The sequence below is a fragment of the Gavia stellata genome, chromosome 2, assembly GCF_030936135.1.
Source record: "Gavia stellata isolate bGavSte3 chromosome 2, bGavSte3.hap2, whole genome shotgun sequence".
NCBI lineage: Eukaryota > Metazoa > Chordata > Aves > Gaviiformes > Gaviidae > Gavia > Gavia stellata.
The window spans coordinates 62,125,545-62,137,619 of record NC_082595.1 but is presented as its reverse complement, the minus strand read 5'-3'; the positions used below and the strand labels follow the sequence as shown (position 1 = coordinate 62,137,619).

The 12,075-nt window shown below is 45.2% G+C and overlaps 1 protein-coding gene across 2 annotated transcripts in view; it reads right to left on the bottom strand.

The window, feature by feature from the left end:
- The window catches only part of SESN1 (sestrin 1), an 82,264-nt gene extending 80,374 nt beyond the window's left edge, over window positions 1-1,890 (bottom strand). Inside the window, exon 1 of one of the 2 annotated variants that reach the window (XM_059829031.1) lies at window positions 1,609-1,890. In XM_059829031.1, the coding sequence (XP_059685014.1) occupies window positions 1,609-1,890 (282 nt within the window). The remainder of the gene's footprint in view (window positions 1-1,608) is intronic. The other variant, XM_059829039.1, reaches the window with a different exon arrangement.
- Window positions 1,891-12,075: the final 10,185 nt, after the last annotated feature.

Genomic DNA, 12,075 nt, shown 5'->3' with positions numbered 1-12,075 from the left:
CATATATAAAAACCTAAAAGGGAGTCATCAGATCATATATTCTGGCCTCCTCCAAGACTTAGGTGAGAGATCACCACCTGTTTGCCCTTTGAATAGACTCTGATAACTTGTGCCTGACAAAAGCAAGTCTTCCCTTAGCATTCTATTCCAGTGACTCATCATTCTCACTGGTAATGGGGCTCACTTCTCCTTTGAATCTTTAACAGGGAAGATGCTGATGCAAAGGCGCCAGATTAAGTTTTCAATTTAATATTCAAGTTGTTTGGGGTTTTTTTTGTTTTGCTGGTTTGGGTTTTTAAAGAAAAGCAGTATAGCTGTCAAGCTATAGACCATATGTTGTGTTTATAGCTTCTATGGGCAAAATCTGCTTTGCGAAAAATGCCTCATACAGCCCAAACTGTATAAAATAAATTAAATTATACTGCATTTATCACATTGCACACTAATGAAAAGTTAGACAAAATAAACAGAGCCTCTCTCAGCTTCAGTAATCCAAACTCAGAATTTCTTTGAACCACTTCAAAGTAGGACAGAGCAAAAATGGATCTATGTACAAGTTCCTTTAATACATATATATGTGTATTTTATATATATTATAGTTATATGATGTTTTATACAATACATATGTTATATATTATTTTAGATAGATGATGTTTATATATATTTTATTTTAGTAGTATTCTTATTTTCACCTAGATTCCCCTATATTAAACCTGTTAATATTAAGGGAGAAAAAGCTAACTGCAAGCACAGCTCTACATATTCACTTGAGATTAAAAGAAATACCTTAATTTCTTTTTCCTACTCTGCAGAAAGCAGTATTTTCAGCAGTGCCACTGGTGCCGTTGATACAAGCCCTGCATCAGAATTTCAAGACTTGCGCAAAAACTTTAGGTGAGCAAGAGAATTGCAATGCGAGTAACTATAATTAGACTGTAGCAGTGGAAGAGTACAAAGTAACATTTATTTTTGTTAGCATAATGTAATCCTCTATTGGCTAGACCGCCTACGAGCTATAAAAAAAGTTTGGATCTTACCAGTTCCAGTGGAGAAACTATTTACCAATAAACAACAAAAAGGGAATTTTGACAGGCTCTGCTTTAATAGTCTTGAAGGTCATACGGCTTTTAAAAGCTCAAAAACTTCCCATACAGATTTATATTTTTAATTGGCAACCTCAAATGTGTATACCCAAATTTTTCCAGCTTTTGTATTAAAAACAACTGGTAACACTGGGCGCACAGACCAAAACCAGAGCATTAAAGTGGTCATTTTAGCACTTCCTTCGGGATGCCCCAGCGATCAGCTGTTTTCCAGCCATTCATCGCTAAATCCTCTCCACCGGCTCCTAGTCAAAAAAACTTGACGCTTTTTCCCCCTGCCTTTCGATAACGCTTGTCCAAAATGTTTCTTCGCAAAGAGAGGGGAGCATTTAGCACGTATTACTGCACGAATAAGTCTGACCGGCCGGGGTCAGATGCCCACCCCATTGCACAGCTGAAAACCGAGGGTGCCCTGCGTGGGACGGGGCCCGGAGAGCCCCCCGGGGGCGGCCGCGGGGCTCTCCCGGCCCCGTCCCACGACGGAGGTGGGGTCGGCCGCGTTTACCTGCACCCCGCTGAGGATCGCCTCGCTCTTCTCCCTCACGTCGGGGAAGGGGCAGCGCTTGGAGAGCATCAGCAGGCGGGCCAGCACCTCGCTCAGCCCGTCGCGGGCGGCGGGAACCAGGAGCCCGTCGGCGGCCCGGGTAGGCGGCACCGCCGCCACGGGAGCGATGGTCTCGCTACGGCGGAGCACGGCTTGCCCGATGGTGTCCAAGGCGGCGGCGCGGGTGGCAGCGTCGCGGCTGCACAGCCCGTCCCAGCGCACCTCGCCTTCCCGCTCCTCCATGGGGCCGTCCGGCTGCTTCCCCACCGCCGCCTCAGCAGCCCCGGCGCGGCCGCCCCATGGCGGGCTTCCGACAGCCGCCACCCGCCCACAAAGACGACAAACGCGGCGGCGAGCGGAGAGACCGCTGCCTGCGCCGCATGGGGGGCAGGGCGGGCGGCAGCTCCCTCAGCCCCGGCGGGCGCCCCCGCCAACCGCCGCCCACCGCCGCCGGGGCTGCCGAGCCAGCAGCCGCTAGGGCTTCGCCTCTCCCGGCGGGGAGCGGGGCAGCCACCACCCCGCGGCGCCGGCGGCTCCTCCTCCCCGCCCCAGGCATGGAGGGAAGGGGACGGCCCCGGCCCTGCCTCTCCGCCGCGGCGCGGGGCGGCCCCCTCAGCACTCCCCACCGGGGCCGGGCCGGGCCGGGCCGGGCCGAGCCGCCGCAGACCCCCGGCGAACCCCTCACCCCGGGGGCGGGACAGGGGAGTAGGGAAAGGCCGGCACTAGCCCCGCCCAAAACCTGGAGCCCACATGACGGACGCGCCCACCAGCCAATCGCCTTTCAGCGCTCGCTGCTGGCGGCCCAATCGAGGCGGGCAGGGGCAGGGGCAGGGGCAGGGGCAGGGGCAGGGGCAGGGGCAGGGGCAGGGGCAGGGGCAGGGGCAGGGGCAGGGGCAGGGGCAGGGGCAGGGGCAGGGGCAGGGGCAGGGGCAGGGACGCGTAGTCGGGCCGAAGGGTGGCCCTGCGCCCGCGGAGGGGAACTACGTGTCCCGGCAGGCAGCGCGGCGCGGTCGCACGTAGCTGCCGCCTCCCGGCGTTGCAGGGGCTCTGCCGGGGGCGCCTGCGCCTGAAGCCGCGCCTGCGCCTGAAGCCCCGCCTGCCGCCGGCAGCACCCGCGGGCCCCGCGCCCCGCCGCCGGACGCTGCCGAGGGAGGGTAAGAGGGAGCGTGCACTGCCGTTTCTGAAGAGGTTTTTCCCCTGATGTTGTTTTTTTGCGTTCCGCCGCAACAGGTTGTCAAAAGCAGATGGCTGGCAACAGCCCGGAGTAAAGCAGTTCCGGTAGTGATTTGCTTCAGAAATTTGCATTGGCAAAAAATTAAGCACGCACGTGTTTTAAGCAGCTGCAAAGGCTTGTCAGATACACGCTTCAACAGAAGCCTTTGATGTAGCCTGAGTAAACCCAGCAGCAAGCAGGAAAAAAACCAGCCCGTGCAAGCGAAATACAGCGCCTTCAACACCTGAGAATGGAGGAGGGGGAAAAAATCTCTGGCGTATTCAAATGGGGCAACAGCTCCGCAGTTTTTTTGTCCAAGTTAGCCCAAGGTTTTTTTTAATCCAAATTATGCTGGGGCTGATGAGCCTGGAGAAGAGAAGGCTCGGGGGGATCTTACCCATGTATATAAATACCTGAAGGGAGGGCGCAAAGAGGATGCAGCCAGGCTCTTCTCAGTGGTGCCCGGTGACAGGACCAGAGGCAATGGGCACAAACTGAAACACAGATGGATCCCTCTGAAGGTCAGGAAACACTTTTTCACTGTGAGGGTGACCAGGCACTGGCACAGGTTGCCCAGGGAGGTTGTGGAGTCTCCGTCCTTGGAGATATTCAAAAGCCGCCTGGACATAGTCCTGGGCGACCATCTGTAGGTGGCCCTGCTTGAGCAGGGGGGTTGGAACAGACGACCTCCAGAGGTCCCTGCCAACCTCAACCATTCTGTCATCAAGTGCAGGCTGCCACCAAATGGGCTGGTATTGCTGTTTCCCTGGCTGTGCAGTCTCCTTCCTTCCTTTTTGCAGGAAAAAAAAGGCATTTTTTTAATAAAGTTAATTTCAGCCAAGTCACTTCCTTCATCCAGTTCACCTCTTGGCAGAGAAGAGGAAAGGGAAACACACAGACAAAAGCAGAATCACCCATTTGCAGCTGTCACATTAAAGCAGTCATAAAACTACAATTCTGAGTATACTGAAAGGCAAAAGAATGCTTGCAAGTAAATTAGAAACAGGACATTGGGCCTATAGAGGCTTGCGTAACTATTTTACGTTTCTCATGTACACATTTCCCACTCTAAAATTCAAACCTGAAGTTAAATGCAGAAAAAGCTACTTGCATACCACAGAAAGACACAGAAACTGCTTCTGAGTCCAGGAACAGAGCTTGGGCTGGCTCACCAACACCAGCCATCAACAGCTCTTTTATTTGTAAAGAATCTAGTTTCTTCATCTGGCATTCCTTTTGTTTTCTGGCATGGTTTCTTGCAAAATAAGTGTCACTCTGTCATTACCTGTACCTTTGAAGGAAGACCAATCTCTTTTTCCCATAAAATCTTTTCTACAAGGAGTCTGCAAACCATTGTTCGGCAGTGTGGACAGGCCTGGACTGCTTCGTGCAGCTGCTTCCTCTAGGCCTTTGGCACCCTTGTGAACAATATATCTATTGAAATCATCACTACCTGTAATAAATGTGAGTCTTGACTTCTCTAAGCACTCAAAGGCCTCCACCCATCATAACTGATGGGTTCAAAGAAAATAATTCTGCCAGTGCCTTTTATGTTGTTTTGTTTTCTTTTTTTTTTTTTTTTTTTACATTAGCTACCACTTCAGCTTCCCGTCCTGTTCTGTCGTCACTCGTTACGGTCTCCTAGTTTTCCTGTGAGTAGGCATGTCACGTATGCTTGCTTTATTTCTATCTAAATTTTGATCTTCAGAAGTTGGATAGATCTCATTTTTCCCATAAGTTTGCGCTTGCTGGGTGTCTCTGACAATGGCTACATACATCCGAGATCAATACAGTGAACCAGAATCAGAACTGAAGCCTTGGTGTTAGACTTCAGTACGGCTATATTCCCACACCAAATGCTAAGATTGATTGAAAGTCACAGCACTGCCTTTTATCTTTTAGAAGTTGTTTTTTCCACTGGCTGCAAATGAACTCTGGCTACAGGAAACAGATTGTGAAACTGGCTCCAAGGCCTAAACTTCAGATTTCAGCCCTTTGTTTTATAGATTTTAATGTAGCACTTTGGTAATGGAGATGAAGGTGGCTTGATTTTTTCCAAACCAAATCTCTGCAGTTTTCCGATACCAGGTCAGGCTTCTGTATGTACGGCAAGACATTGTGGAAATGAAGGTCAAAGGCTACTAGCGGAATTAATCAGAGCCTGAAGTTAGGGGAATGTGTTTGTCTGATTTGCGTGTTCACTGACTGAAGTTAATATGCTTGTTTTTGATCCCTGAAGAATGGATAAGAGAAAGGCAGAATTATGAAGGAAACAATCTGGCAACTAATCCAGAATTACAGCATTCGAGTTTTTAAAATGATAAGCTGAAGAAAAACAAATTTGTGGCTGTTTTAAACCTCAGTATTTCCTTCCTTGATGATTTATCAACTTCCCTCTTTTTTTAACTAGATAAGAACTTCTATAGCCATATGCAAATGATATCCAAATGCAGAAATATTTTTTTAAAATACAACATAAAGTAGCTGTATTCATGTCCTTTCTAAGATATAAGATCTAAAGTATATTATATTTACTTTTAAAAGTGTTTTCCAGTTTCTGTATGTCACAAAAGAGCACTTTACTGCAGAGCTTGCTCAGTTTCTTTCTGGAGAACTAGTAGTAACGCACTAAAACTTGTGCAACTTAGAAGGAACTGCTTTTTAAATTAGATTCCTTCAACTGCTTTTATTTACACCTGGTTTTGTTGAGGCTTATTTCATTCCAACTAGTAAATACCTAGGATGGGATTGCTCTCTTCTAAAAGTTCACCCTCCCCTCTTAGATCTGGGTTTTGGCATGTTGCCGCAATAAATGGGCACTCCACAGCATTTAATGCGTTTTTCTTCCTAGCAGCCCTCTGAGGAAGCGAAGTTCTGTGACTCCTGTTTTGCAGAGAGGCACCAGAAAGCCAGAGGCTACTCCTCTGCTGTCTTTGAACCCAGGCCCAAGCTTGGTGTCAAGCCCAGTCTCATGTATCATCCCAACAGACTGGCCTCAGTGGTCAAGCAAGCTACAGCGTAAGATGTGGGAGAAAATGTAGCCTTGTTTTACTTTTGAGCATGTTTGTACATCTACCATGTGTTCTGGCCTACTGTGGGTTGTGTGTGTATGTTTGCACCAAACTCTGCCACCCTGCCTTCTTAGAGGTCACAAATGCAGCAGGGATGGGTAAGTTAGCCACTGACTTCTTCTTAGGAGACCAAGTCTTTCTCACAGAAAGACTACGGAATAGTTTTATGCTGAAGGGTGGGTTGCTTTGAGGAGCGCTGTACCAGATGATGTACCAGAACTACAGGCCACTTAAAGTCCTGCAGTACTTTGCCAACTCTCTGACTATACTCCACTTAACTGTATAAATGTAGCCTGAAAGACTAAAGGCTAGACCCCGGGATAGAGTATGAGTAAACTAAAAATTCAGACCCAAAAAACTACACTGAGCAACCACCTGAACTCTGTTAGTCTGTTTCTGGATAGAAATGTCCAGAATTGCCCCAAGCTGGGCATCTTGGCACCTGTCTCCCCTTTGTGCTCACTTGTGGTCTAGGAAGTAGGTAGAGCAGCTCCAAGAGAGGTCCAGCTGAGAGAAACCTCTCCGAGCCCAACGAGTCAGGTTCTTCTGTTATAGCCACAGCTGGCTTCAGTGCCCGCCTGCATTTGGTAGTGTGCTCACCTTCAGTGCAGTAACCCACTGATGAGAGAATCGGCTTTTAGCTCAAAGGGATTTATGTCAACATTTTGTAACAGCCAGGAGAGTGTCCCAGTGCTCAGAAGGACCACAAAATGGAAGGGAAGCATTCATCACCTCACCGGTTGGAAGTTGTGTCCCTGTTGGAGAGGATGGCAAATCTATGGTTTCTGGTAGCAGCCAGTGCTGGTTTTTATCCAGAAACTATTTACTACAAAAATGCGTAAATAAAACCCAGGACTCTCTTTCAACAATTAAACTAGATGAGAGAGACACATCCTTGTTTTACTCTGTCTTTTGCCTCAGCTGCCTTCCCCTTGTCCTCGACTCTTACACTCCTTTCTGAACAGGGTCATAACTTCAAATGAAAAGGTGGTGACTCCCTGCTTCCTTCCTGCTCTTCCTCCTCCCAGTCTAGCATGGCGGTCAGGGATGCGGCATGAATGCTCCCCAGGAACTCCCACTTCCTGGCCAATGCTCTAACCTCTGGGTAACAGCATAGAGAAGATGGACACTATTTCCTCCAGCTACACTTTAAAAGAAAATGAACACTGCTTATTGGGAATTTTTTATCTGCTGACAGCCCAATAGGCCTTTTAAACACCTTTGGCAGGCTGTCTCTTAACACAGACCTCGGTATTTTCCAGTAATAACACAAAGAAAAATGCTGTGGCCAGCAGCCACATGAAATGAAGTCACAGACCGGAGAAGCTACATTGACTCTTTCTTTATTCATTGTTTTAAAGAACAGATTTTGGCACTCACCTCTAAAAGAGGACTCCAGATTCTGAGTCCCAAGAGGACAAAGGTGCCAAGCACCAGGGTGGGACTTCACACACATCTATGTTCATAAAATTCCCCCCCCCCCCCAGCTTTTGTTAGCTCCTCACTGAGCATGCTGCTTCTTTTGACCGTATACCTGCACTTCTTTTACATGCAGGGAATGTAAACCTATCATTACCAAACTCGGGGTTCAGCCCTGAAGCTGGAAGGCTCATTGTATTGTGGAACATCAGTCCCTTATCAGTCCCATCACACAGAATAGCAATAATTTAAGTCAAGTCCCTAGAGATCCACTAAATTACCTTGCAGTCAGAAACTGCATCTAGTTAGTAGGGGAGAAATGTCTCTTAAATAATTTTGAGTCAACGACTGAAGTTAGTTTTATATATGCAATGTTGTGCAGGATTTCATAGCATCTTACTCAGATTTTTCCTGCACCTCTGAAGTCATGCAAGTTTAAATATACAGATTGTATGAAACAAGTATTTTGTTGCACGGCTTTGAATGTTGCAAGTTTTCCCAGACAACTCAGGCCAGAAGTAGTGATAGACCGTTTTTGAGTACTTATTATACCGTATGATATGCAAACTATTTGGCATTAATACTTACGATATTGTGCCTGTTCAGGATGTGGAGTGTGGATGTGTTAGAGTTGCTATGAATATTCTGAGTCATGTAAACAGATGATATTATTTAAAATTATTCTTCAACAAAATAGGTCTCCAAAATAAGATTCAGGAGTTGCTCTGACTCAAATCTGCTTGCAGTTGTTCTGCAACTTTAAAGACAAGTGTTACTGACAAAAGATGACTTTGAGAATCACTTCTTGCCAGGAGTGAAACTTACCTTTTCCTTTCTTGTTCCCTGCCAGGTGCCTAGTTAGCAGCAGCACAGGAATATACGAAAAAAAATGTAGGGGTGGTAGTAGGTAAAAGGAGACAAATCCTATGAACAATTACCCTCTTTGTGTTTCTCTGCTCATCCATGTCACGGTCTTCTAGTTGTCTGGCTAAAAATCTACCTCCCACTCCATCTCCATGCTAGGTTAAAGGATGTTGGATGAAGAGACTGACACTTTCCATGAGAAAGTACTGGTAAAAACAGAAGTTTACTTTCAAAATAAATTCCAAGGCAATGGTGGGGACACAATCTGCATGTTTCATCTGCCTAGAGGGCAAGTTGCAACGTTCAGAACCATCTTTCAATGATCCCATTAAATATTTGAGACATAAAAGGTGAAAATTATCATGCAGTAAAAGTGTTTACTGTGAATGAGTCAGTACCTGCAATAACTATCCCCTACCTCGTTATATTTCTTCACTATGATTGTCATTTCAACCCATTCTTACATTTGCCCCACCTTACCCTAATATGTCGTTTTTGCATTTGCCCTTCTAATCACGAATTATTCTGCCTGTGCACAGATATACAGTCTTCTATACTGGAGACAGCTGCCCTTGGAAACCTTCCCTTTCCACAACAGCAAAGTCTTCCTCTTTTTAATCAAGGATCAATAGCCAGAGCCAGTAATCTCCTCCTGCCTTTCCATCTGTTGGGACACATGTACTGTGCTTTGCTCTCTAGAAAGCTGTGAGAGCTGTTTCCAATGTAATAAGCAAAAGCAGATTTTTGAGGGTGAAGAGAAGTGACCAGGCCAAGCAAACCACATATGGAAGTCAGTGTGATGGCATCATCAGCAGAAAATAACAGTGGGGAGAAAAAGTAACTTTTCTGAGAGTACTGAGAAGAGCACCTTCACTGTCCACATCAGTCAGTGTACTAAGAGCAGACAGCATCTGTTGGAACTGGATCCTAAGTATGAAGGGAAGAAACTTGATAGTTATTCTTGTGTGGGAAAAAATGGCTCTCTTTACTTTGTAAAAAAACCTAACTTTTTATGCTAGAAGAGGGAGTAGGAGAAAAAGAAGACCAAAGGAAGAAGAGCAAGGAACAAAGCTATAGGATGATGTAAACACAAGGAAAAGAGAGGAGATGAGGAGGAAAAAGCAACTATAACATGGGAGTGGATGAAAGGAGAAGATAAGAGGGACAGAACTACAAGGAAAGCAAGGAATTATATTAGTGACCATTTCTAGTACTTGGTTTTGTGTTTGATGCTTATTACAAAAAGGTTATATTTAATTACTTTGGTCTGATACAAGACTCAGAAATGTAATTTTTTTGATTACACTCTATTCCAGGCCAGATGCTTTCATGCTAACATAGCATCTAGTTGCTAGATAGGAATTTGCAGTCTTGCTCCTCTGAATGCTGAATTCAGTTATCATCTACTCATACAGGTTAAAGCAGTTTGCACCAACTCAATTTCCCCACGAAGTATTGAATGTGATTTTAGCATGCACTTAAGAACAAAGGCCCAATTTAAGGAGGAATTGGGTCATCTGTGCTCATTGAAGAAAACAGCAAAAACTCTGATGACATTATGACCCAAGATTGCTTGATAACAGGGCCAGGTTAAAACCCATTCCTAAAAAATTTGTCTTTAAAAAAAATTCTGTTTTTTCTCCACCTGGTTATTTCTTTGCTTTGTTCCCAAAGTACTTGTGTAACTCATTCCATTTTCTTTCTTCCTTTTTTTTGTTCTCTGTCTTTTATCTCTAGCAAACAGGAACTAGAGAAATATCAGTATGAATGCTTAGAAGGTCTGACACAATGAAACAAAAGGCTTAGGAGGTTTTTTCCCATTAAAATACCAGGTTTTATCATACTTCACAGTACATACAGTGTCATGAGAAAACACAGAATGTAATTTCTTTCCCTTTTCTTCCAAGACTGAAAAAAATGATTGTATGAAAGTTCTGCATAAGACTTGGAATTCAGGAATGAATAGGTTTCACTACAGTAGTATCAAAGAAGAAACTGGACACTTAACCTTTATATATCCAGTTCTGAGACTGTCAGTTTGTATCTCACAGTTTGTACAACAAACTAACTCCCATGGGTTTGCCTGTGTCAGTTTTTCAAAAAACTCCCAAGTTCCTTAATTGCTCTAACAAATTTTAGTCATTTGTTCTAAACTTATTTAAAGTGGGACTCGACAGAAGTTGAAAACGTGTTGAAGTGCCTTATTGATTCAGTGAGGTTTCACTTCCTATTAGTTTTGCAGCTGTCACCACTTCATTTCTAACCCACTTAGATTAAAGAAGGCACATGAGTACCAGTTACTTAGATATGTCCTGAGCAAGGTCATATGTTTCAGGCTGATTAAAGCGGTTGTCTCAGGATGCTAGAGACTGGGTGTTCCCAAAACAACAATGCAGTTTGCCTACAACATTATTTATTTCTTTTTGTCAGTGGAAGGGCTGTTCTTTTTCTGTCGGGAATAAGGCTCTGAAAGAGCGTTACAGCACAGCTAGTACAGCTGACCAAGCTTTTCCTTGGTTCTCGAAGGAAAGTGAAAGGGGAAAAAAATAGATGAATTTGGATTGTGTCATGAAAATGGCCTCTCACATAACCTTTCACCAGCAAGGCTTGGCTCAAATAGACAAGGCGGCAGCCAGCATTCTGGGAGTTTCTTGGTATAGCCTGTGTTGGGGCAATTCTTTAAAATGTCTCTTATAATATGTCAGATAAACAGTGAATCATTCCTTGATTCATCTGAGACTTTGTTTTCAGTTATGAAAAAAACCACTATAAATTCTGCATGCCCAGTAGGTCAGGTCAGAAGATAAATATCTTTGTATTTCTTTCTGAAAAATGCTTTGATCTGTTTTTTCTTTTCCCTCTTTGGAGGTGTTCTGACAGCACCTCTGTCGTTGGTTCTACAAGGTTGCCCTCACAGCGATTTGAATGAACCGTGATCTCTGTAAGATAACAAACATTGGAGAACTTAGTGGAAGCATCACTTACATTATCACATTATTCCCTTAGTGTATATCTTTTGGGAAACTGTTAAGCCAGCATTATTCCCTGAATCTGCTACAGTTCACATATGGAAAAAGCTTTTCCACATGCTGCTTTACAGTACGGGACACAATTATATATGTGGCAAAACATTTTTGGACTTTCAACTTCAAAAGACATTTTTTTGAAACTTTTTTAATGATGTGGCTAGCAATGGAGGGGAGGAACAGGATGGAGGAGGATGAAGAAGTCATAAATGGTCTTTCTGTAACTTTTAGGATTTCAGTGGTGTTCAATAACTCCGTACTATTGGCATGCTTACTTGTGCTAGGCAGCAGTGATTAATATTTCAATTGATTTTTACGGCAGCCCAGTCCAGTACTCTGGCACTCAATGCAGGCCATATTCAGCAAAAATAAATACAAATAGTGTGAAGGTAAATCACATTAGTACTTACAAGACCATGATGAAATGGGAAATTCTCTGTTTGTCTCAAGGTACCGAACTCCAGCTTGCTTGCTGTCCTCTGAGGCATGAAAGTCATATATACAGGTTTGGACCTGAAGATGGGATTGCTCCCCAACAGCCTTTGTGCAAGCTCCCTGCCGGCCCACGTGTGACGGTGAGCCAACAGGCAGAAGTGGTCCTGCTGAAGGGACCAGCTCTGCTCATCCTCACACCCCAGCACACCAGCTGCAGCAAGGTAGGAGGTGGGCAGTGTAATTGCATTAGGGAGTATTGTCACAAAGCTAATTTGCTCTGCCTGGCACCATGCACCTTGCACAGGGTTGCGACCACGTGGCACTGCACTCTGGGAGCCTCCTGGCTCAGGCTTGGAGACAACAGAGGTGGCTAGGCCAGGCTGACGGTTAACGGCAGGCC